Below are 22884 nucleotides of genomic sequence, written 5' to 3' on the forward strand. Positions count from 1 at the left end.
TCAAAAAGGAAGCATCCACCTGTACGATGTTTTTTTTCTTTTTTTCCTACACATAAGGTATTTTTATAATATTATGAAGTAGTAATGTAGAAATAAATTATTGTAAATTTTACAAAAGAACAAAAAATGGGAATTGTCGTTGTAATTTAATTAATGTGTGAGGTTCACCTTTCATTAAATATATTACTTCATGTAGAATTTAAATGTTCTAATGAACACGTTTTATTTAACATGCACTTTTTGCATATTGCACAACAGTTCAAGAATTCATAATTGTGTGTTTATAGATCAGGGTTATAGGAGGGGTATATTTGTTGTTTCCGTGAATCAGGAATATAAAAGGTTCATAGTTGTATAGATGGATCGGAAATTTTGGGAGGGCTCACGTTCTATTTGTACATTTGGAATTGGTTTAGGATGTTCAAAAATTGGGACCTAAATGTGAAATTTCCTTTTTTATTATAATATATCATTACATATAGGAGTACATATGCATGCAGCATTACTGTGTGATCTTTTTTGCACTACCTATGTGGAAAATTATTAATTAGTAATATTGCATGCATTAATGCGGATCATTTTAAGTTGAAAATAAACTCAACTTTTGCCCTACATAAGATGGTAGGTTAAATTTTTATTGCATATATATCGCACCGGAAAATGTGAAAAGATCTAATACCAATGGATATTTTATAAATTTTTTCCTCTGCCTTTTTAAATGATAAAATTATATTACGTATTAATGCAAGCTTCGAAAAGAAGAGTGCGGTAGTCCAAGAAAAAAAGAGGGAGGAGTTGCTCTCTCTTATTTATTGGAAATAAGGGATGCGCAATTATTGTAATGCGTAATAGGCACATTATAATTCCAGTATATTTACTTATTCCCCATATGATTTGCCACCAAATCTATTCCTTCAAGAATCAAGCAAATCATAGAGAACAGAATATATGTACTATTACAATTTTTGGAAGCTTTAAGTTAACTTATATTATTACAATGGCAATGTTAATAATAATTTACCGTTTAAACGACAAGTGCAATTTTTTTCATTAATATGCTCTCGTTTTTCTTTCTAATTATATTTAATTGTAACCTCTTCGGCCTTATTATAAATAGTATATAGAGCAACATGCTTTCTATAATAATCTCTAAATGAAGTAGCAAAAAAAAAAACTAAACGCCCCCCCCTTTCTATATACCCTAAAGGGGAAACAACATTGTGTACAAAATTTACTGCTTGAGGATTATATATAGCACCTATTCTATATGTTCATGTGTACAATTCATAAACATATGACATTGTATTACACTCAAATGGAACACAAAAAAGGAGAAGAAGTGGTCAACATCAGTCCAGGTAACATTTATTATGATCACACCTGCCATGGTAGTACAAGTACACACGTTATTCAAAATGAATACTATCCTTTCACGGACGGGAAAAAGAATTTATGCACTGCTCATCACGCACATTCTATTTTAACTATTATATATTCTGATGTGAGGACTGAAGAAATACAAATTACATATTAAAAGAAAAAAAAATACAAACATATATTTTACATGATAGATAAGCGGAAACATGAGCACGCACCCTATGTGTGCTCACAAAGTTCATACTACTGTAGGTCCCCCATAAATGTGTTCTAATGAAATATTAACTAATTGGGGCAAATACCAGATTACCCTTCAAGGTTCCATGGTTGGAGGGGAAAAATTTGTACTATAGTATCCCTATAAATTATTCATACGACCTTCCTTAATTTCCTTTCCTTCCCTACTTTAGGGAAGGCAATGTTCCCCCTCCTCGTGGAGGAGAAGGAATATTTTTCTTCATTCTTAGGAACGTATGTTCCCCTTTGGGAAGCTAATGTTGTTTCCTTCCATCCACCCTAACACTACCTTCCTTCTTTCCACCCTAACAAGACCTTCCTTCCACCTACCACCCCCAACAATGTTCCTTCCACGTACCAACCTAACAAAACCTTCCTACGAACCTACTACCTAACAACCCACCTACCACCACACCACCTAACACAACCCTCGTTCCTTCCTTAGACCCCTTACTTCCTTCGTGCTCCTTAGACCATCCCTTCCTTCCCTTCCTTAGATCCCTTCCATTCCTTCCTTAGACCCCTTCCATTCCTTCCTTAGACCCCTTCCATTCCTTCCTTAGACCTCTTCCATTCCTTCCCTTTCCTTAACAATTTTTAGTATAAACTTTTACCATCCTGGATTGGTAACCAATTTAAGGGAGGCACGAATAGAAGCAGAAGTAGAGGGAACAGAAGAGGAAAGAGATCAACTACACATAACATTGATACGCTGAATGAGTATAATTCAACAGAGTACTCAGCTGATTATTCAACAACATCAGATTATTCCATATCAAATGTAAGAAGTAGTGGAAGAACAGACAGCTTAACTGAATATTCCATCCCATACACTACTTCATCATCTACCAGATGAGAAAAAGGCGCCTTTTAAATGAAAGAAAAAAAATAGGAAGGAAAATGTTTCTTACATATTGTTCAATAGACATCAAGCATACTCGATACATACGTTAATTACTATACGAAATATATAATATGTAATGCACAATGTAGAATGTAAACCGTTTACGGGTTATAAATATGCACATATATACAAATATATATATATATATGTAAGTTGTACATCTATATATACGATATATGTATATGTACACGAAGCATTTGTGTATATATTAAGGAGGAAAAAAAAAAAATAATGCTATTCCTTTTTAAGGTGGAATTAAAAAATAATATGTAACAGCATAATAATATAAAGAGACGGAACTACACATACACTGCCACATACACATATCATATCACATACATAACATATGGAACATTTTAATCCTAATTTTTTAATTTATGCAAATGAGCTGAGTAAATTAACTTTGTGCAGTTAGTTCATAAGCATATAACTTAGCAGAGCACAGAATAGGAGCAACAATGGCACTATAAACATACTAATATAAAGAAGGGACTTTACGTTCCTTCCTCCCACCACCCCGAACAACCTCCCTCTAAACCCCCCACGTCCTAACTTCCTCCGTCCACCCATATCACCTTCGACCCCTTCCAACTTCTCAGTTCCTTCAATTTTGCTTTTAAGTAGAACACCCTCCTCTTCAGGTGCCTTGAATTTTAATAATATATTGAACAAATTTCTACCCACCCCGGAACACCAAAATTTCCATAGCATAAATAGAATTACTAACCCTATGATTATATAAACTGCGGAGGCAGCTTTGGCGATAGGTATGAAACTACTTTTGCTGTCCGCCGAGATTATAGTACTGAGAAGCGCGCCTATAGGGCCCTGAGCGCACATAAAAACGAAAAGCGCAAGCAGCAAGAAGACCATCCACTCATGTCCCTTAACTTTGCCAGTAAATATTCTACATATAAATCTATCACGCCAGGTTTTTTTCTTCTTTGAACATGGTGCTTCATTATTTTCTACATTTTTTTCTTCATGCTTTGGTTTTTTTAATTCCACTTTAGGTTGTGGTTCTTCAGGTGGTGATTGTGTTAATCCACCTTCAGGAAGGTGAATTCCTTCAGGGAGTGATTTTTCAGGTGGGTTGTTAGGTGGTAATTCTTCAGGTTCTGAATTTCCTTTGGGTGGTGATTCTTCAGGTGGGTTTTTAGGTCGTGTATCTTCTTCGGGTGTATCTTCTTCGGGTGTATCTTCTTCGGGTGATGATTCTTCAGGTGGGTTGTCAGGTGGTGAATCTTCAGGTGGTGAATCTTCAGGTGATGATTCTTCAGGTGGGTTGTCAGGTGGTGAATCCTCAGGTGGTGAATCCCCGGGTGGTGAATCCTCGGGTTGTGAATCTTCAGATGGGTTGTTAGGGGTGGAAGGAAAGTTGTTAGGTGGTGTATATTCTTTAAGAAGGGATTCTTTAGAATTGGATTTTTTGTATCGGTGGCCACAGAATGGGTCCTTATATTTTGGTGGTGGTCGTTTATTTGTGTTGTTCTTGGGGCAGGAATTTGTACTATTACCACCAAAGGGGTATTTACTTTCCTTCACAGAGGGGTATTTATTTTGTTTGTGCTGTTTTGTTTTTATCCTACTTCCACTTGTAGATAATGATGATGATCCTGCAACCGTGGTTATGGTGCTTGGATCGGGCAAATCATATAAATCACGTAAACAACCACTTCGTCGCCCTTTACTCCATGATGATGGTGTAGTACTTCCATATTTTGCGCTCCATGATGACGTGGTACTTTTCCATGAGGTGGCGCATGGGGTTGCGTGCACCATGACCTAAAAAAAGTAAAAAAAGAGAAAAGGATGGGAAGGGTTGTTAGGTGTGTTTGGTGTGTTGTTAGGGGTGGGAATTTTTTTTTTCTCCTTTTTTTCTTTTCCTTTTCTCTATGTTTTTTTTCAATTTTTTAGTGCAAAAATGGAGTGAAAAAATTTTCTCCTAATCATAATAATGAATGTGTGTGTGTCACAAATTCTTTTATATAGGTGTGTGTAACAGTTGCCGTTCTTATCTTACATGGTGATGGTGATCATGTTGTGCCCACTGGCACAAAACGGAGATGAGTATTAAATATTTTGCAAGAGGTGCCATTTTGCTTGCTTTTTTTTTGTTTGCTTCTTTTTTTTAGTGTAAAAAAAGTAAAGAAACGAAATATTTCCTTTTTTTTTCCTTTATGTATATTAATAGATTCTATGATTATTTTTTCTTTTTATATTGTTAGGTAACATCAATAAAATAGTTTGCGTGCGACTTGCGATATATAATGCTGTTTTTTCATTTTAAATGTGTGTAAATCTAATTTAAAATGAAGAAATAATTTAACATCACAACGTACAATATAAAATATATAAAATGGAATATATCTCAATTAAAAAAAATAGATTTTAATTACATAATTACATTATTTCAAAAATTAACATTTACAGCTGTCAATATTCTTTCAAGAGAGAAAAAAAAAAATGTAACATCCCCTCCCACCACACCTTCACGCCCTCACACTCACTCCCCCAAAGTCACCCCCACACCTTAACACACTTTTCTCCATAATAACACTCACCCCCCCCAACACACTAACACCCCAAATACTAAATCTTACACTCCCTTTCCATCACTCCCTTTACTTCCTTCACTCCTCCTTTTCTACCACACCCCTTCCTTCACTCCACCACTCGTTCACCCTCCATCTAACCCTAAATTCAAAATCCCACACTACGACAACAAACCCCCCTCCTTCACACTCATTTTAACACCCTTTCCTTCCTTTCCTTCACAACCTTCCCTTCATACTCCTTTCCTCAACAACCTTCCTTCCACCCCCCTAAGACCACCCCTAACAACTCTTCACTCTAATACCGCTAAGAACCTTCCTTTCACCTTACCACCTAACAACCCACCTACCACCTCAACAACCTACAATGTGCGATCCCTAACAACCTTCCTTCCACCCACCATCCCTAACAATCTTCCTTCCACCAACCACCACCATAACAACCTTCCTTCCCTTAGCAATTTGTTGTTCCTTCCTTTATTTCAGGGAAGACTGCTCCCCTTCCTTGGGATAGTAATCATTCATCCCTTTCTTTTCCTCTCAAGACCATCCTATTAATCCTTTCCATGTAACTCTACACCGTGAATATCGGCACGCCAATATGTAAAAACTAAATCAAAAAAACCATGAACCTTAAATGTGTAAACCCTAAATCCTGAACTCTTAACCCTGAATCCTAAAACCTGAACCCCTAATACTGAACCCTGAATCCTACACCCTGCATCCCAAGTCCCAAAAACGTAAACCCCAAATCCCAATTCCTCAATGCCTATATCCTAAAAAGAAAATCCAAATTCCTATACCCTATATCCCACACCCTAAACACTAAAGCCGAAATTAGAAATTCATTTACACTGAACCCTAAAATCCTATACCGTAAAACCCAATCACATGACCATAAACACTAAACCCTAAAGCCCTAAACCCTAAAATACTAAATCCTAATCCCCAAACATTAAATCCTGAAGCATAAATTCTTAATCCTGAAACCTAAACACTGAACCTTCAAACATGAAAACTAACACCCGAATCCTAAAGCCTAAACGCCTAAACATAAAACTTAAACCTTGAACCCTACACCCCAAACACTCAAAACAGAAGCCCTAAACCTGAAACCTAAAACCAAACTCTTAAAACCTGAACACTAAACCGCAAAGCCTAAAAACTAAACTATGAAAACTCATCCTTAATCCTGAACGCTAAAACCAACACTCTAAACCCTAAAACCTTAAACCCTACACTCCGAGCACTCAAACCTTAAAACCTAAACGCTGAACCCTAAACCCTGTACCCTGTACCCTGAACCCTAAACCCTAAATCATATGACCTAAAATCCCGAACCCTACAAACGGAATCGTGAAATCCTAGACGCTAAACCCTAAACACTGAACCTTAAACACTGAACCTTATAACCTGAACCTGAGCCCCGAACTCTGAACCCTAAAGTCTAAAACACTGAACACTAAACAGTAACCCCTAAACCTAAAAGCTAAACCGTAAATCCTGAACCCTAAATCAGAAGTCCGATTCAAATACCCTAAACCCTAAGCCCTGAACAGTGAAACCTCAACCCTCAACCGTAAAACTTGAAAAGCTCCAGCTTAGGATTAAATAACGGAAGCATATGTAAATTTTTGTTTAATTCTTGATCCTTGAGAAATTTATTAGACCATGTGATCCTTTTTTTTTTAGTTTATATGTATATATATTATTATTTCCCTATATAGGAACAATGTTTCTTATGATGTAATAATTAAATATAATATTCTTTTAATTTATCACCACCCTTCTTTTTTAGGTGAACTTTTTTTTTCTCTTTTAATATTTGCCATTTTCATGTGAATGTTGAAGTGTCCAAAAAAAAAATAACCCCCCGCAACGAATATCTTAGAAAAGGAACAAAGGTGCTAAGGGGAAGATTATAATTTTTAGGTCAACACATTGTAAAAGCTCAAAAGTATAAAAAAGAAATATTTATAATACACAATAAATTGATCAACATTAATAAATATAAAAAAAAAAATAAATAGAAACTATAGCACATAAGCAGTTGCCATGATCGCACAAGTATGCTTGGACGATTTTATTTGACAGTGCATTTGGAAGAGATAAGGAATGCGTGGTTGTTATCTCACATTTTTTGATAAAAAGAATTGTTAACAATTGGTGGGGAGTAAGAGACTATAACTTGGGAAGAGGAGTTGAATATGCGGTGAGCATACCACCAAATGAGCTATGGAGCACCTGATGGTGCAATGTTAAGTAGGTTAAGGGGAACACCCCTAACATTCCCCTCTCCTTACATTTCTGTGCTCCCAGTAATATAACGCAATGATACTCTGGTACCTGGTAAGGTCGGATAACTGCGGCTTATGCTACTCTTATTTTAAGTTCAGGATGGGGCTAATAAATTAAGGGTATGTGGGTACGATACTGTGGAATTTATACTACGAGTAGGTTAACAACAATTCTAATGAGGTAATTATGTATATACGCAATAATATGTATGCTCTGTGGGGAGTGTTGCGTTCTTTTTCCTTCAAGAAAATTCATCCTTCGCATAATATATATGCTCCTCATTAAGTAGAAGATACCAATTTCATAGATTAAAGGAATTCCTCTGGGTAAAATGAATCAGTAGGAATATGTTGCACGTTATTAAAAAAATAAAAATGGTTATGTAGTCAGAAAATTTTAATTATTCCTATACATATGTTCAGTAATCTCATAAGCATATATATCACAAAACCGAAAACAGAGAAGGAGTCATATCTCCAATTTCTTCCGTACTTGCAGTGTCATCGATTTTATTAAAATGTTCTGTCGTTGTGTATTTGTACTATGGCCTACTTTTACAGTATATACATGAAAATACTTCATATTCCTATTTCCCATATTATTCTTCTCAACAGTACTGTTCTCTACCATTCGGTAAGTTTCAGTACATATTTATGTACTCCGGATATTATTACATATACTTATAAATAATACTTTATCGTCCTGATTTTAAAGAGATATTTAGTACGCCCTAATCCGGAAACATGAAAGCTTGAACCTTGGATTATATGCTTAATATACATGTATAGAGTTCAGAATAACTTCCTTACATATGTATATATATGTATATGTAAGTATATATGCGCTGTAATATACTATATAGTAAAATTTTAATATAATACTTTTGCAGATGTGCAGTTCATTTTTATTTAATAATGTGTATTACACTTCCTCAGATTATATCTTGTTTTTACTGATTAAAATAATAAGAAATACGCTTAATTATATACAGAATCATTTTTTCCAGAGCATCATAAATACTTCATTCTTTATATTATATTAACAAGACTATTAATAATTACTTATATAATGAAGGGATATATAATGAGGATTATTATTTCTAATATTGCAGCATTTATACTATTTATGCGGATGTATAGCCCTCATAATGATTCGGTATAATAACAATATTTTATATTACTCCTCTGTCTTCTTCCCTTTTTTTACGTTTATTTAATATATTCTGCTTCTATTAATATTATTTATTCATATATAGCTAATTCCCTAAAATCATATTCACATTATATCCTTCAGTTTCCTTCGGATTATAAAATAGGATATTCATATAATACTGAAATAATATCGGACATAAGATTTCAGAGATCATTAGCAGAACATGAGATTCAAAAGGAATTGGACCAATCAAAAATGCAGGATGAAACATTAGAAGGCAGCCCATATAACAGTGCTAAATGTGTTTCAGATGATTTATCGGAGTATGAACAGATGCAGGAGAGTTTTTTGAACGATTTAGGAATTTATACAGAACAACCTAAACATAAGTATACTAAGGGGAAATGTTTAAAAAGACTAGATGGTTATTTTGAAAAAAAAATATTTGATCTGATTGATAGAACGGGTGAACAGCAAGTAGGGACTAGTAGCTTTAAGACAAAACTAAAAGAAAGTACAGTTAGAAAATGGGGTAAACGAACTATTGCAATGTGTTTAGTTCTACTGCTTGGAACAATATTGCCGATTTTTGTTAGAATCTGTGGCAACATAACTCATTTGCTAGCTAAAGTCCTATATGGGATATATGGTATTTTTTTTATAATATTAACATTTATAATTATATTTTTGGTCATTTACATCATGACAAAAGTTGTAAAATATCACAGATTAGAAGCTGGAAGGGGTAAACTGAAATTTAAGGAATATTGTGTGCTTTGTAAAGATATATTTTTTCCTTAAACGGAATCCGTAATATTTTGCAAAAATGCATACATACCGAATGAATGCAGCAACGATATAGTATATATGGTACATATGAATCCATTTACATTTTATATATGAAGCAGCAGTCTTATATGCATTTAATTGATCCAACTGTTTGATTTCATAATCCTTCTCCTTGTAATGCACAATCAATTTTCATGTGCGAATTAATGTCTTTTTGTTGTATATGGGAAACATATTAAATGGGTTAACACAATTCATTTACTAATCATATGTTCATGGAATGGAACTTCATTCCTCGTCATGAGCAGAAAAATAAGTATTTGGTTGAACCTATGATGAAACTGAATTTTTAGTGGAACGAATTTAAGCATGTGCAATCCATATTTGCACTCAATCTCAGTAAAATAAAGGACTTCCGTATTTGTACGACATATGCCCATCTTATAGTCGTATTTTCCTAATGAACAATTAGCGCTCTTATGTATAAGACGAATACGCACTGCAATTTGATTTAATAATACATGTAAGCACTGCAGGAAGTAGTAATTACTTCCGTGTTATTTATTCCCGCACTCCCTTTATCCGCAACTATGACGAAACATAGGACACGATTCATGAAATCAGGAATAATGGCGGAATCTCCGAATTTTTAGGAGGCTACAGATTATTAGCAGATTCCGAAGTGAACTTCGATGGAATATTCCATTTATATAAGGAAAACTTTTTAAATAAAATGGGATATACTGATGAAGATGCGGAAAGAATCATAACAACAGTGAAGTCACATTTAGATCAGGCGAAAAGTATAGACATAGATAGAAGACGCAAGGAAAAATCAGAAGTGTCTGAGGATATTATAAAACAGGTTAATGACAATAGCATTTCGAAGTTTACCAACAATTTTAGAGTATTATCTTCGCCCTATTTTCTTGCCGTATGTTCATTCATATTATTTTCTAATGGGTATTACAGGTTTTCTTTAGCTCTAATGGGCATACTGATTTTTAAATTTGTAAATTTCTTTTGGGATTTAAAATATATCTGTGGAGGAATGACGAAGAATGCATAATATAGTGAAAATTTTTCGGGGAATTTTGTTTTGCTCATTTTAGAATTGTAATAGAATTGGTGCACTCTTTTATCTAGGTGGAAAAGCGCATCATGGAGTGTAAGAGAAAAACAGAAAAATGAAAAAAAAAGAAGAAAGATTAAGAGAATTGGCACCATTCCGTTCATGCAATTAATGTACCGTTTGGAATATTTCATTTGCTTTTCAGAATCACTGATTAAAGTAAATAGAATGAGAGAACATTGGATTATTTTCTTTATGCCCTTCAAAAGTGTCATTTTTTTTTTTTTTACATTGTATTTTATGTGAGGATTGGTGATTTTACAATCCTTTTATGTATTATGGAGCTCGATAAAATTCTTCATCATTTCTGTCATCGTTAGTATGTTACGATATTTGTTTTTGTTTGGAGCTATGCCCAATAATTGTATACACAAATAACAATGACGATCATGCATATATAATCATATATATATTCCTCAACATGGTATCCATAAGAAAAAGATAAAACCTTAAACCATCGCTCTTAGCTCTAATAAAAAAAAGGATGAGGTAAGAATGAACACATGTAAGGTGTAAAGTGTAGTATAAAATAGAAAAAAAAGGTGCAGCATGAAGCTCAGCGTGCTACGCACCTCACCCTTACCATACCTTACTGTATCATCTTCCTGCCTTCTATGTGTACTCAATAATTATTATTTCCTACATAAATAATATAATTAATATGAGTATATATGAATAATATGAATAATGCAAATAATATAAATAATATAAATGGTATATAATGCAAAAATTCTTGCCTTCATATATTATTTTTTTCCGTTTATTTTATAACTGAAAGCTGCTTATTAAATACTAATAAATATGTGCATTGGAGGGGAAAATTATAGAGTACTCCTTACATATGAAACTATATATGTGCGTGATAAATTTTTTAATAATTTTATCCTGCGCAGAAAAAAAAAGTATGGATGATTAATATAAAATAAAATTTTCCCCCTTAAAAAGGGGGAAAGAATTGCATCCTACTATATATACGTAAGCACTATATATTCGCATATACATAAGATAGGAGAGCATACATCAAAAAAAAATATATATAGTGTTCTGTGTTAACATGTACATTCTAATCATACAATAAATGAATTTATTGGGGAATGTGTGTGTGTTAAAAATTTTTTATTTCTGTTTATCTCCCTTGCTTATTTTGTTACCTTCTTCTACCATATTTGTTCCTATTTTTACCATAGCTATATGTACATATGATGGTTTGATATGTATAATGTGCTAAGGTCACCTGGGCAGTTGAGTATTGTACACTTATTTACAGAAGAAAGAAATAAGAAGTGTGTAATAATATGCATTCATAAGCTATAAAATTATCATAATCCTGCAAATTACGTAGAATTTTACAGGCAGAAAAAATTTTACATGCAAAAAAATTTCTACGCAAAGAGAACTTGTACATGCAAAAAAAAAGTTCTATGCAAAGAAAATTTTGTACATGCAAAAAAATTTCCATGCAAAGAGAATTTGTACATCCAAAATATTTTACATGCACAATTTGCATCCACATTCTACATATAGATATATATATGTATGTAGAAATATACATATATATATGCCATATATGTATATATGTTGTAGAAAAATGAGCACATTTTATATAACAAAAAATTGATTACATATACACGAACATACACATGAACAATGGCAAAACCAGCCCAAGGAGGATACTTAAATGTATATTTCCTTCTGCTTAATGTGCATGTATCATTCTTGAATGAATAATAATTCATATATAGCACTATAGAAATAAATGTAAAAGTACAAAAATGAACATATATAATTCATGCCGATCATATTTACAGAAAGCAACCTTAGAAGTCCTAGGTTCGAGATCACGTTTCTATAGTAGGGTCGAAAGAAATATCGATTACTGTAACAGTAGAAGTGAATGGGGAGGCGTGAAGGGGAAGCTACAGAAGTGCCCCGCAATTACTAATATTGCCGATAAAATCGCAAGGGCCCTGTGCTTTGCGTCTTCAAAGAAAGAAGAAGCAAACCAGACAGAGCAGGATGATTACGGAGCGGGCGGGGAGGACGAAACGGCCGACGAATCGGCCGAATTGGACAAATTGTTTAATAAATCCCTTTGTCATTTTCTCTACTACTGGTTAGGTTACCAAGTGTGGAATAGTAACGGGGGGAACAGTGTGAAGGATGGTACTAAATTTTTAGCAACAATGCAATGTATATATAAAGCATTGGAAGAATTCCATATTCCAAACAATTGCACCATTATGGACACAGACCACACTAAAAATCTTGACCAAAAGTTGTTCAATCAAAGAAAACTTGTTTTCGACTTCTCCTTTGATTACAAAAACATAATAGAAAAACTATCATCTCATAACAACACCTGTGACAAAGGTTATTACGAACACCTAGATCAAGCTGTCACAGCTTATCAGGCTGTAAGGGCAGATTGTGAAGACCCTACAAATAATAATGATCCATATTGTAAAGAATTTAAGAAAGTGTATGAAGATTGCAGTGGACAGAAAGAGTTAAAATTTGAGCCTAAGACAGAATGTATACAGAAGACCACAGGTCTAGAAGGCACTAGTTGCAACTTAGGAGGAGAATCTGGAAACGGTGTTCTAGTATATAAGAGCGTCAATTTTGGTTGTAGCCCTAATTTTGTATGGAGTCCAACAATTTTCGTCCCTGCGTCCTCTTCTGGGAATACAGCAGTAGCCGCTGTTTCTTCCATATTAGGAGTAGCAGCATTACCAGCCCTTGCTTTCCTTTCATACAAGGTACAATTATGACTACCACTAACACAATATACATACACACATTTGAAATGTACATAAATAATAGCACTTTATTTATATATGTACATTCATTTAAAAATAAATGTTAGAAAAAACAACATATATACATATATAACATATATGTATATCTTTAACACTCTTCCACCCTTCCTCACCCTTTCCACTCCTTTTCCCCTTTCGTAGTACAAACTACTACCTTCTTGGATAAGTAACACCCTTTTTGGAGGAGGAGGGAGCACCTCCACTAGAAGCAGTAATAGAAGAAAAAGAACAACAATTCAAAGCGACTTCGACACATTAACAGAAAATGATTCCACATTGTATTCAACAGCGGACACTTCATCAACAATAGGAGACTTGTCCACAGCAACAGATGCATCCACTATATATCATGGGCGACAACCACCACCACTCAGATGTGGAAGAACAGGAGCAGGAACAACAAATAATACAAGGCAGCCACAAAAACAACGACCACAACAAAAGCAAAGGCAGCAAAGGTACAACAGGAACGAAGAAAGGAGAAATATAAAGTATCATCAAATGTAATGTAACATTGAATGAATGCGGAACCTCAGCAACTGTAATGACTTACACTGAGAAATGAAGAACTACTTTAAGTATGGAATGCGAAGAGAAGAATTTTATACATGTGCACATAAATATATTTAATAAAAAAAAAGGAAAGAAAAAACTTATAAGGGTAAAGACTTATGTAAAGAACGAAGAATCAATTCTAATGTTCAGTAAAAAAAAAAATGTTTGCAAACAAATTAATATAAAGTGAAGGAGAAAATTTTTTTTTGTGCAACTTATATTCATTACACAGAAACTTGAATACACTTTCGTACAATACGGAAAACAGAAAAATAGGAAAAGTAAAAAATAAAAGAGGGGATGGTAGGGTAAAATTAATACGTAGTATACAATATAAATCAGAGTGGAATTATAGCTCAGAGAATGGTGCATGCATATTCTGTGTAAAGGAATTATTTATGCTATGCTCAATGAAAAAAGAAAAATGGGAAGGGTAGGAAAGGAATTCTTATTATGAAGGAAAAAAATGAAAAAAAAAAAAAAAGGGAGCAAGGAGTGATGTAATGCAAAGGAACATTATTATAAGGATGTATAAAGATTTTTTTTTTCTTTCACACATATAATTCCATGTAATTCCCCCCTTTTTATTCTATCATTTCTTTTTTATTTTGTAAATTCACGCTTTCTATTGAATACTAATAAATGTCTATGCTGAAGGAGGAACACTTTGTGTATGGACTATACCATGTATGTCAACAACTTTCAATAATCTCCTCCGAAATAATAAATTGTAAATCAAAAGTGTATACTCAAATTTTTATCGAAGAGGGAAAAGAAAAATCATATATATACATATACATATTATTATGTGTATATGTGAATATATAAGGAGCGCCCTTTAACATAAATATAACGCACATACAAAATAACACAGATAATTATCATATATAAAAATAACAAAACAAAACCTAAAATAACAATGCAAAACATAGAATAATAACCGAAGTTAGAATAATAACCAAACATAAAATATCCAACATGAATAAAACATATTTAAAATAACACCCACATATACATATAAAATAACACCACACACATAGATGAAATAACTCCCACATAGATATAAAAATAACACCCACACAACTAACCCACATATAGATATATAAAAATAACACCCACATAAAACATCACATATAGATATATAAAAATAACTTAATTATATATAGAAATGTGCATATGAAATAAAGCAAAGAAAAAGGGAAGAAAAAATGGATGATACATTACCCTCAGTAAAAATATACGATGAGTTCAATAAGGTGAAGAATTGTCAAATTGGTGTTCGTGGGCATGACTGTAAGGAGAAAATGAAAAAGGAAATGTTCGGAATAGTGAACATGTGGAGGTTTGATCAAAAGTTGGCCAACCAAATTATAGATAACTATTATTATGCACGTAAAGTGAACAACAGTGGCGCACCTTACTTTGATCCTTGCAGATTCCTGTTCTATTGGTTAGGTGTGGAATTAAGGAAAAATGCAAATTTACTCGAGGATACTCCATTTCAAACTGCCATGAATGCAATTTACAAACAACTGGGGAAATTTCCACAGGAAAGTATATGTAAGAGGAAGTGTGAGAACGTATATCCTAACATGAGCAGTGACCTTTTCGAACATGCTAAACAGTTATTTGATTATGAGTATAGCATTGCCGCTTTAAAGAATAAGGGGTATTGTACTGACTATTTGGGTAAAGAACAGTATACTACACATCGTAGATTTGCTGAAGAAGCATATAAATGGTTATGTGATAAATGTAACACAAGAACGGAAAAGTATTGCACAGAATTTGATGGGAAATTCAAGAACAGCAGGAAGTGCACACCGGAGGAACTATCAGAACTGAAGTGCACATCAGTGTCCAAAGAAATCGTCATCTCCGTCGAAGAAGAAGAATATGTGCCCAAGGGCGATGAAAAACAGTTGAACCAACAGGAGGAACAAGAATTGGAAGGTTTAAATTCAGGGAGGGAATATAAATGGTTAGGTAGTAGCACTACGGAAAGTTGTGTTCACTATGATGCATCCTTTGGCCCAGATGAACGAAGTGGTGTAAAGAGGGAGCTGCAGGCTAGCGGGGTTAATGAGGATAATACAAATAAAATTGTAAAGGGTTGGTGTTACACACATAAAAAGAAGGGGGACAATCCTTCCGATAGTGAATATTGTCATTATTTGTACTATTGGTTGTGGGATCTGTTATATAGTCAATTTAAGAAAACCAGTACAGTTTCCACAGTTATGAACGAAATTTACACAAAATTAGGCACTAAGGGAAAGGGAAACGGAAATAATTGCACCGCTATATACAGCATTACAAAAGGTTTTCCATTTGATCAAATGAAATCCATCTATGATTATTCCCAAGACAAAGACACCATAAAAATGAAATTAGCGGACGATGGGAATTTTAGCCATTTAGCATATTGCAAATATGTAAAAAACGCTAAAGCAGCTTTTGATTATATGGATAAGGTATGCAATAATGGGCAAAGTACTAAGCCTGCTTGTTGTAATGATTTCACCACAAAATATAAGTCACTCTTGCTTGAACTGCAAAATATGGCCAACTGCACTCCTGTAGGAGTAGGTGTTGGTGTTGCCCCAGGAGTTGGTGTTGCACCAGGAGTAGGGGTGGCACCAGGGGTAGGTAGTGCCAGCAGCCAACATAGTGGTGTCGCCCCTGTCGCTGTTCCTTCTGCATTGGTCGCAACAGCAATAGGATTATCAACAATTGTTGCTTTCCTTTTTTACAAGTATAAATCACACCTCTTTCTCTCTTCCTTCTTTAAGGGGAATAACTCCTCTGGGGGAAGAAGGAGCGGAAGCAGAAGAAGTAAAAGGTCCCTTAGGAGAGAATTTAATGAGTTTGAGGGTGACGACGACGACGCCTACACCTCAACAACGGAATATGATTCAACTAATTCGTCCAAATATTCCATTCCATACACCACCACTTCATCATCTACCAGATGATCAGCACCTAAATGTTCATTCATGTTAATCTTCCAGATGAACAAAAACCAGCAAACAACTTGTACACAACAACAATTACACACAACTTGTAACAACAATCCTTGTACAACAAAAACAACTATTACAACAACAAAGAAGGGTGTGTTGGAAATAAAAAAAAAAAAAAAAGAAAAAAGAAATTCTACACCCTAACAACGCACATAACAACCCACCTACCACCGTACCACCTATCAACCTTCCTTCTAACAACCCACCTACCACCACCTAACAACCTTCCCTTCCAACAATCACCACCCTAAGACAACCTTCCCTTCCATCATTCCACCTAACAACCTTTCCTTCCACCAACCAGCCCTAACATAACCCTCCTTCCACCATACCACCTAACAGAACCTTCCTTCGACCACTAACACCACCTTCCTTCCACCCCCCTCGTACACTTCATTCTTCCCCCTCCACCACACAGACAACACACCTAAAGAAAAAAATTCCATCATTCTGAACGTGCAAAAAAAATATGACGTCCTTCCCTCCCACTACTTTTTTTCACTATTATATCTAAATTAAAATAATAAAATTTTTTTGAGTGTAAACTTAAATAATTTTAATTTTTTTTTTTTGAAAGGTATAAAATATTTCTATTACACCGTTAGAAGAAGAAGGGAGCGACATACTACTGGAGAGTGTGGGCTAGGGGGTGTTAGTGTGGAGAACAGTGTGTTAGGGTGTGAAGAATGTGGTGAGTGAGTGTTGGTGTGTGCTGAGGGAGTTAGGAGGAAGATGTGGGGTTTAGGAGGAGGAGGGTGTTAGAGTGTGGGGGAGTAGGAGTGGGGATTAAAGGTGTTAGAGTGAAGGTTTAGGGTGTGAAAGTAGAGTGTAAGGGTATTAGAATGAAAGGTTAAGTGTGTGAGTGTAGGGGGTTGGGTGTGGAAGAAAGAGTATGGAGGGTAGGGGTGGTGAAGGAAAGGGATTGAAGGAATGAGAGTGAAGGAAGGTTGTGTTAGGGTGGAAGGAAAGGGTGTGGAAGGAGTGATGGGAAGTGAAGGAAGTAAAAGGAGTGATGGAAAGGGAGTGTAAGATTTAGGATTAGGGCTGTTAGTGTGTGGGAGGGGGTGCGTTCTACTTTTCTTTTCAGGGAATATGAATAACTTCAATTAATTTTTGAAATAGTACAGAATATACAATAAAATCAATTTAAAAATTTTCTTTTTCATTATTTTAAATTAATATATATTCTTTTATATAGGTATATTATTATATATTATAATAAATTATTTCTAATATAAGATATATATATACACACTCACGAAGAAAAATAGAAAAGAACGTTGAATCGCGCACGCGTACAGAACACACAATTGATTGAATTTAACACATTCTCTATGTTCAACACAAAGAAGAAGAAAATAATATTAATCATCATACACAATCCATACAATCCATTTAATATAAATTAGAAAAGAAAACATTTTTTACTTTTTATAACTTTTCTTTACATTAAAAAAGAAGAAAAATAAATAAAAAAAAGGAAGTCAAACAAAAAAAAAATGGCACCCTTCCCTACAAAATATTTAATATTCACCTTCGTACTCCTGTTTTTGTGGGCACAATATCCACGTCATGTAAGAGATAGGAGCTACTGTTACACACACCTACAAATAAAACAAAAAATATATATTTGACGAACACACATACAAACACATACTCATTCATTATTATGATTAATGAACATTTTATTCATTTTTGCTGAGTGAGGGAAAAAAAGGAAGGCTGTTAGAAGGAAGGTGGAAGGGAATGGGGTGCTTAGGGAAGGGATGCAAGGAAGAAGGAAGGGGTTCGGGGGAAGGGAAGGTTTTCCCTTCCGCCGCCCACTTCCTCGTACCCTCTTTTCTTTTTTGAACAGTAATACTTATATGTACTCCACATGAATTATGAATGTGCCACCTCCTTTTTCTTTTTTTTTTTTACTTATGTTAGGTAGCAGTACAGGCAACACCATCATTGGGTAATGCGCCCAGCGGTTTTGACTCCTCAGATTCAAGCAGTACAAGCAGTGAAGGATCATCAACAGGAAGTGAATCTTCTGCTAGAACAGCGTTGCAGGGAAGTCCATTTAATAATAAAAGTTATAATGGAGATGACCCCCCCTTTAAAAACACCTCCCCAAATGAACCACATAATGGATCAACTTCAAAGAGAACTGGTTATAATGCACCATATAAAACAGGCAGGAATAAAAATAACACCACCCTAAAAAATACCACCTTGCGAGACAAATGTCGAAGGTTGTATAAAAAATGTAAATATGGAAAACTTAAACATAGAACCTTACTACTACTTATAGTAGGTATTATGGCACTTTGTATATTAATTCTACATTATGTGATCTCAATTGTTTTAGCTGATGGTGACACCTTTGGAGGTATTGTGCAGGATGTACAAAAATTTTACAAGGCAGCTTCGCATGAAACAAGAATTTGGGCGTGGGCACATGCTGTTCTTCCAATCATGGCACTTATAGCAATAAGTGCATTAGTAGCTTTTTATTATTACCGAGCCCGAAAAAAATACATCCAACGATCCAAATACAAAAGGCACAAATACAAATCTTAGTCCAAATACAAATTATAAGTTGTAAGTGTGTCATTTTTTTTTTTCTTTCTTTTTTTTTCCTTAATAAAAAGAACTTTTACATTAAATAATATATATATATGTGTATGTTATTTTAAATAAGAAGAAAGTGCTCATTTTTAGTAATATATGACATTTTAGATAAAATGAAGTGCTCATTGTAAATAACATATGTGTTATTTAAATGAAGAATAAAGTGCTTACTTTAAGTAATATGCATTTCAAATAAAACGTGGACTGTACAATTTATGTATATATACGTATGTATAATTTATGTACACATATATATGTATGTGGACATACATATAACTATATATATATGTGTGGTGACTACAACATTTATTTGTTCTTTTATATATATAGAATCTTGCACATTATTATAGTTTCCTTAGGGGGAGGGTAGGACATTACACTAAATTTCACATCAAATACGTTCATAGGCTATATTTCTATTTCCCTCCCTTGCGTTCTGGTTGTTCCTTTGCCTTGATTGTCTTTGTTGTGTACTTCCCGTCCTTGTGGATCGTAAAGTATATGGAGTAGAATATAATGTGTTGGACTCATCTGTGTTAGAATCTTCTGTTGTTGCGGAATTATCACTAGTGTATGTTGTCAACGTGTCTTCTGTCATCAAATATAAATTACGTCCGACCGATCTTGCTTTTCTTCTTTTTGGGGAGACCGTGCCACGTATCCATGGAAATAATGAGGTATACTAAAAATGGAAATGTAGGAAGAGTAGGGGAGGAACATATGTGTAGCATGTGCATATACAGCATAGTTTAATTTTTATGTATGTACTTTTAATATGAAAATAATATTAATTAATGAACATTATGCACATATTTTATAAATCTTGGCGATTACTTTATATAAAAAAAAACTAAACATTGGAATTCCTAGGAGTGCTGCGGCGGTGGATGAAATGGCAGCGGGAAAATTTGAACCCGTCTCTGACACAGAATCACTTGATGCTGCATGCTTTGGTGTAGGTACTAATTTACAATTCAATTTTTGCACTTCACTAAATTCTGTATCTTCGAATTTCCCTCCAAAATCGTTACAGAACTCGTTCTTATCCTGTATATGACGTGCCCGCACAGTAATATAAGCTGTAATTATTCGTTGAAGATGATTAAAGTAATCTTCAGTACAGTAGGACGCACCACCACTTATTTGTTGCTCTATATTGTTGCGGTCCTTAATGTAATCAAATACTCTTTTCCTCTCTTGAAAATATTCCTCATGATTCTTATCACATTCAAAGCTACACTGTCTATCTTTGCGTTCATTTTCAAAGACATTCCTAATCTGCTCCATGATGGTATGGAAAGATGCTTTCCCTGAACTTTCCCAAATTTTCTCCCCTATCCAGAAATATAGGAAGTCACATTTATCCCTCCACTTCCATTCATTCTCGTCTATATTATATACGTAATATGCAGCATTTACAATTTCCTCCACGCTGCTCTTAATGTCATCAATTCTTTCCAATTCAGTCTTCATTGCTCCAAAGTAGTCTACACTTTCCCACCCGGGTATGCCTTCATTCAGCTTACTGTACATTTGCCTTGAACGTAATTGATCCAATTCATTCTGCTATAATTGGGAAATCAGTGGAACGTATATATATATATATGTATATATATGTGCATTTATTCATGTACATTCCATATTGGGGCCTATTGAATCATATATATATATAGTATTATATGAATAATATATAAATTAATATTTACACATGCAATTTTTAACATAAGGAGAACATACCCCTAATGGTTTTATCGTCATTGTTTGCTATTGTGAGTGTGTAGTATATCTTTGTTTATATATATATTTTTAGTTCATTTTTAACATGGTCGTCATATATTCATGCAGAATACATATTTAAGAATTCCACTGGCCTTATGATGTTTACATAATGAATGGTCATGTATTAAATTTTTTACTTTTTTCATAATAATAGTGCGCATTCCTTTAATTTTTTTTTTTTTGAAGGAGTGTTTATACATACATATGTATCATTAGGGAGTGCTAGTACATTATGCATGTGTATATATGTACTCAACTATCGTAAACAACGGAGGCCAAAACAAAAAAATAGGAACGAATATGCTGTACTGGAATAATAGAACAGCATGAGAAAAAAATTAGTTCCCTTTGCGAATTTATTACCCGTGTACCACTGTTGTTAAATTATTGGCATTGTGTGTACGCATATATACATATATATATTCTTCAACCCTGTATACTATACTATTGCATTATGCGTGACTATGATTCCTGCGGAATATTGTATTCTTGAACACATAACATGATTACTATGGAACATTGTATTCATGAACACATAACATGATTACTCATACATCTGCACAATGTATATATATATACATAATTCAACATTTCCTTAATGAAAAATTTTTCAACATGCACTACTCATTTTATGCTCTAATTTTTTTTTTTTTTCGTAAGTGATGTTGTTAATAAAAAAAAAAATTGTTAGCTTATATATTGTGTAGTGTACAGTTCATATATTCACATGCATATATGTGCATGTAGGGAGAGCACATGGTACATTTATTACTCCCCCTCCTTCCTTCCCTTTTTTTTGCACAATGTGTGCACAGACGTTGTGCATAATTATTCAATAGTTAGAAGAATACTTAACTTTGTGAAACAAACACGGGAACAAGGGATTTAATACAAAAGAATTATATCATTTATATTGTGGAAAAAAGTATAAATATATGTGCACACATCCCCCTCTCCCCCCCCTTTTATCATAATAGTAATATTTTTTCTAGAACAACATTCTTCCTTTCTTTTCCTTCCTTATTTTTAAAAATGTAATTTTCTTTTCTTCTCTAAAGAAGATGAAGAATGTATGGTAAAATATTAGATTTTTCATTTTTCGTTCCTTCGTTCTCTCTTCCTTTTCTTTTCTTTCCTTTTTTTTTTAAAAGAAAAAGAAAAAAAAAAAAAAAAGAAAGAAAAACGAAAAATGAAAAAAAAAAGTAGGAAAGAAAATATAAAAGAAAAAAATGCCATTTCATTCCTTATATCGTATGAACTGCACATAGCCACTTATATCAAGGAAGAAAATGAAGGAACGCATTACATACGTTGATAACTAATGGTTCTCCTGTTTTCATTTCCTCCTCTTCTATTATTCCTTCCTCTTCCACCAGGTCGCGGTGACCTATCATATGTGGTTGACACATCTGTAGAATCATCCAATGCTGTTGATGCTACTGCGGAAGGTGCATATTCTGATGTTGAACCGAACATGGAGTCCCCTAATGTGGATGTATCTGTTGCATCGTCGTCGGTATATCTGTTAAAGTGCTGACGTTCAGTGGATCTTTTTTTCCTTCTTCTAGGAGCATTGTGTATCGTGCGAAATAGAGGAGTATACCGCAAAAAAAAAACAAAAAAGTTGGAAATGCACGTAACACACATA

General features: G+C 34.0%; 1 protein-coding gene across 1 annotated transcript; it reads left to right on the forward strand.

The window, feature by feature from the left end:
- Positions 1–8439: 8439 nt before the first annotated feature.
- On the forward strand, positions 8440–9324 carry PCOAH_00021240 (Uncharacterized protein; the record flags this gene model as incomplete). Its single annotated transcript, XM_020058931.1, has 2 exons — positions 8440–8526; positions 8665–9324. 2 exons carry the CDS (start codon positions 8440–8442, stop codon positions 9322–9324), a joined length of 747 nt encoding a protein of 248 aa, XP_019914642.1.
- Positions 9325–22884: the final 13560 nt, after the last annotated feature.

Source organism: Plasmodium coatneyi, chromosome 8 (genome assembly GCF_001680005.1).
Source record: "Plasmodium coatneyi strain Hackeri chromosome 8, complete sequence".
Classification (NCBI taxonomy): domain Eukaryota; phylum Apicomplexa; class Aconoidasida; order Haemosporida; family Plasmodiidae; genus Plasmodium; species Plasmodium coatneyi.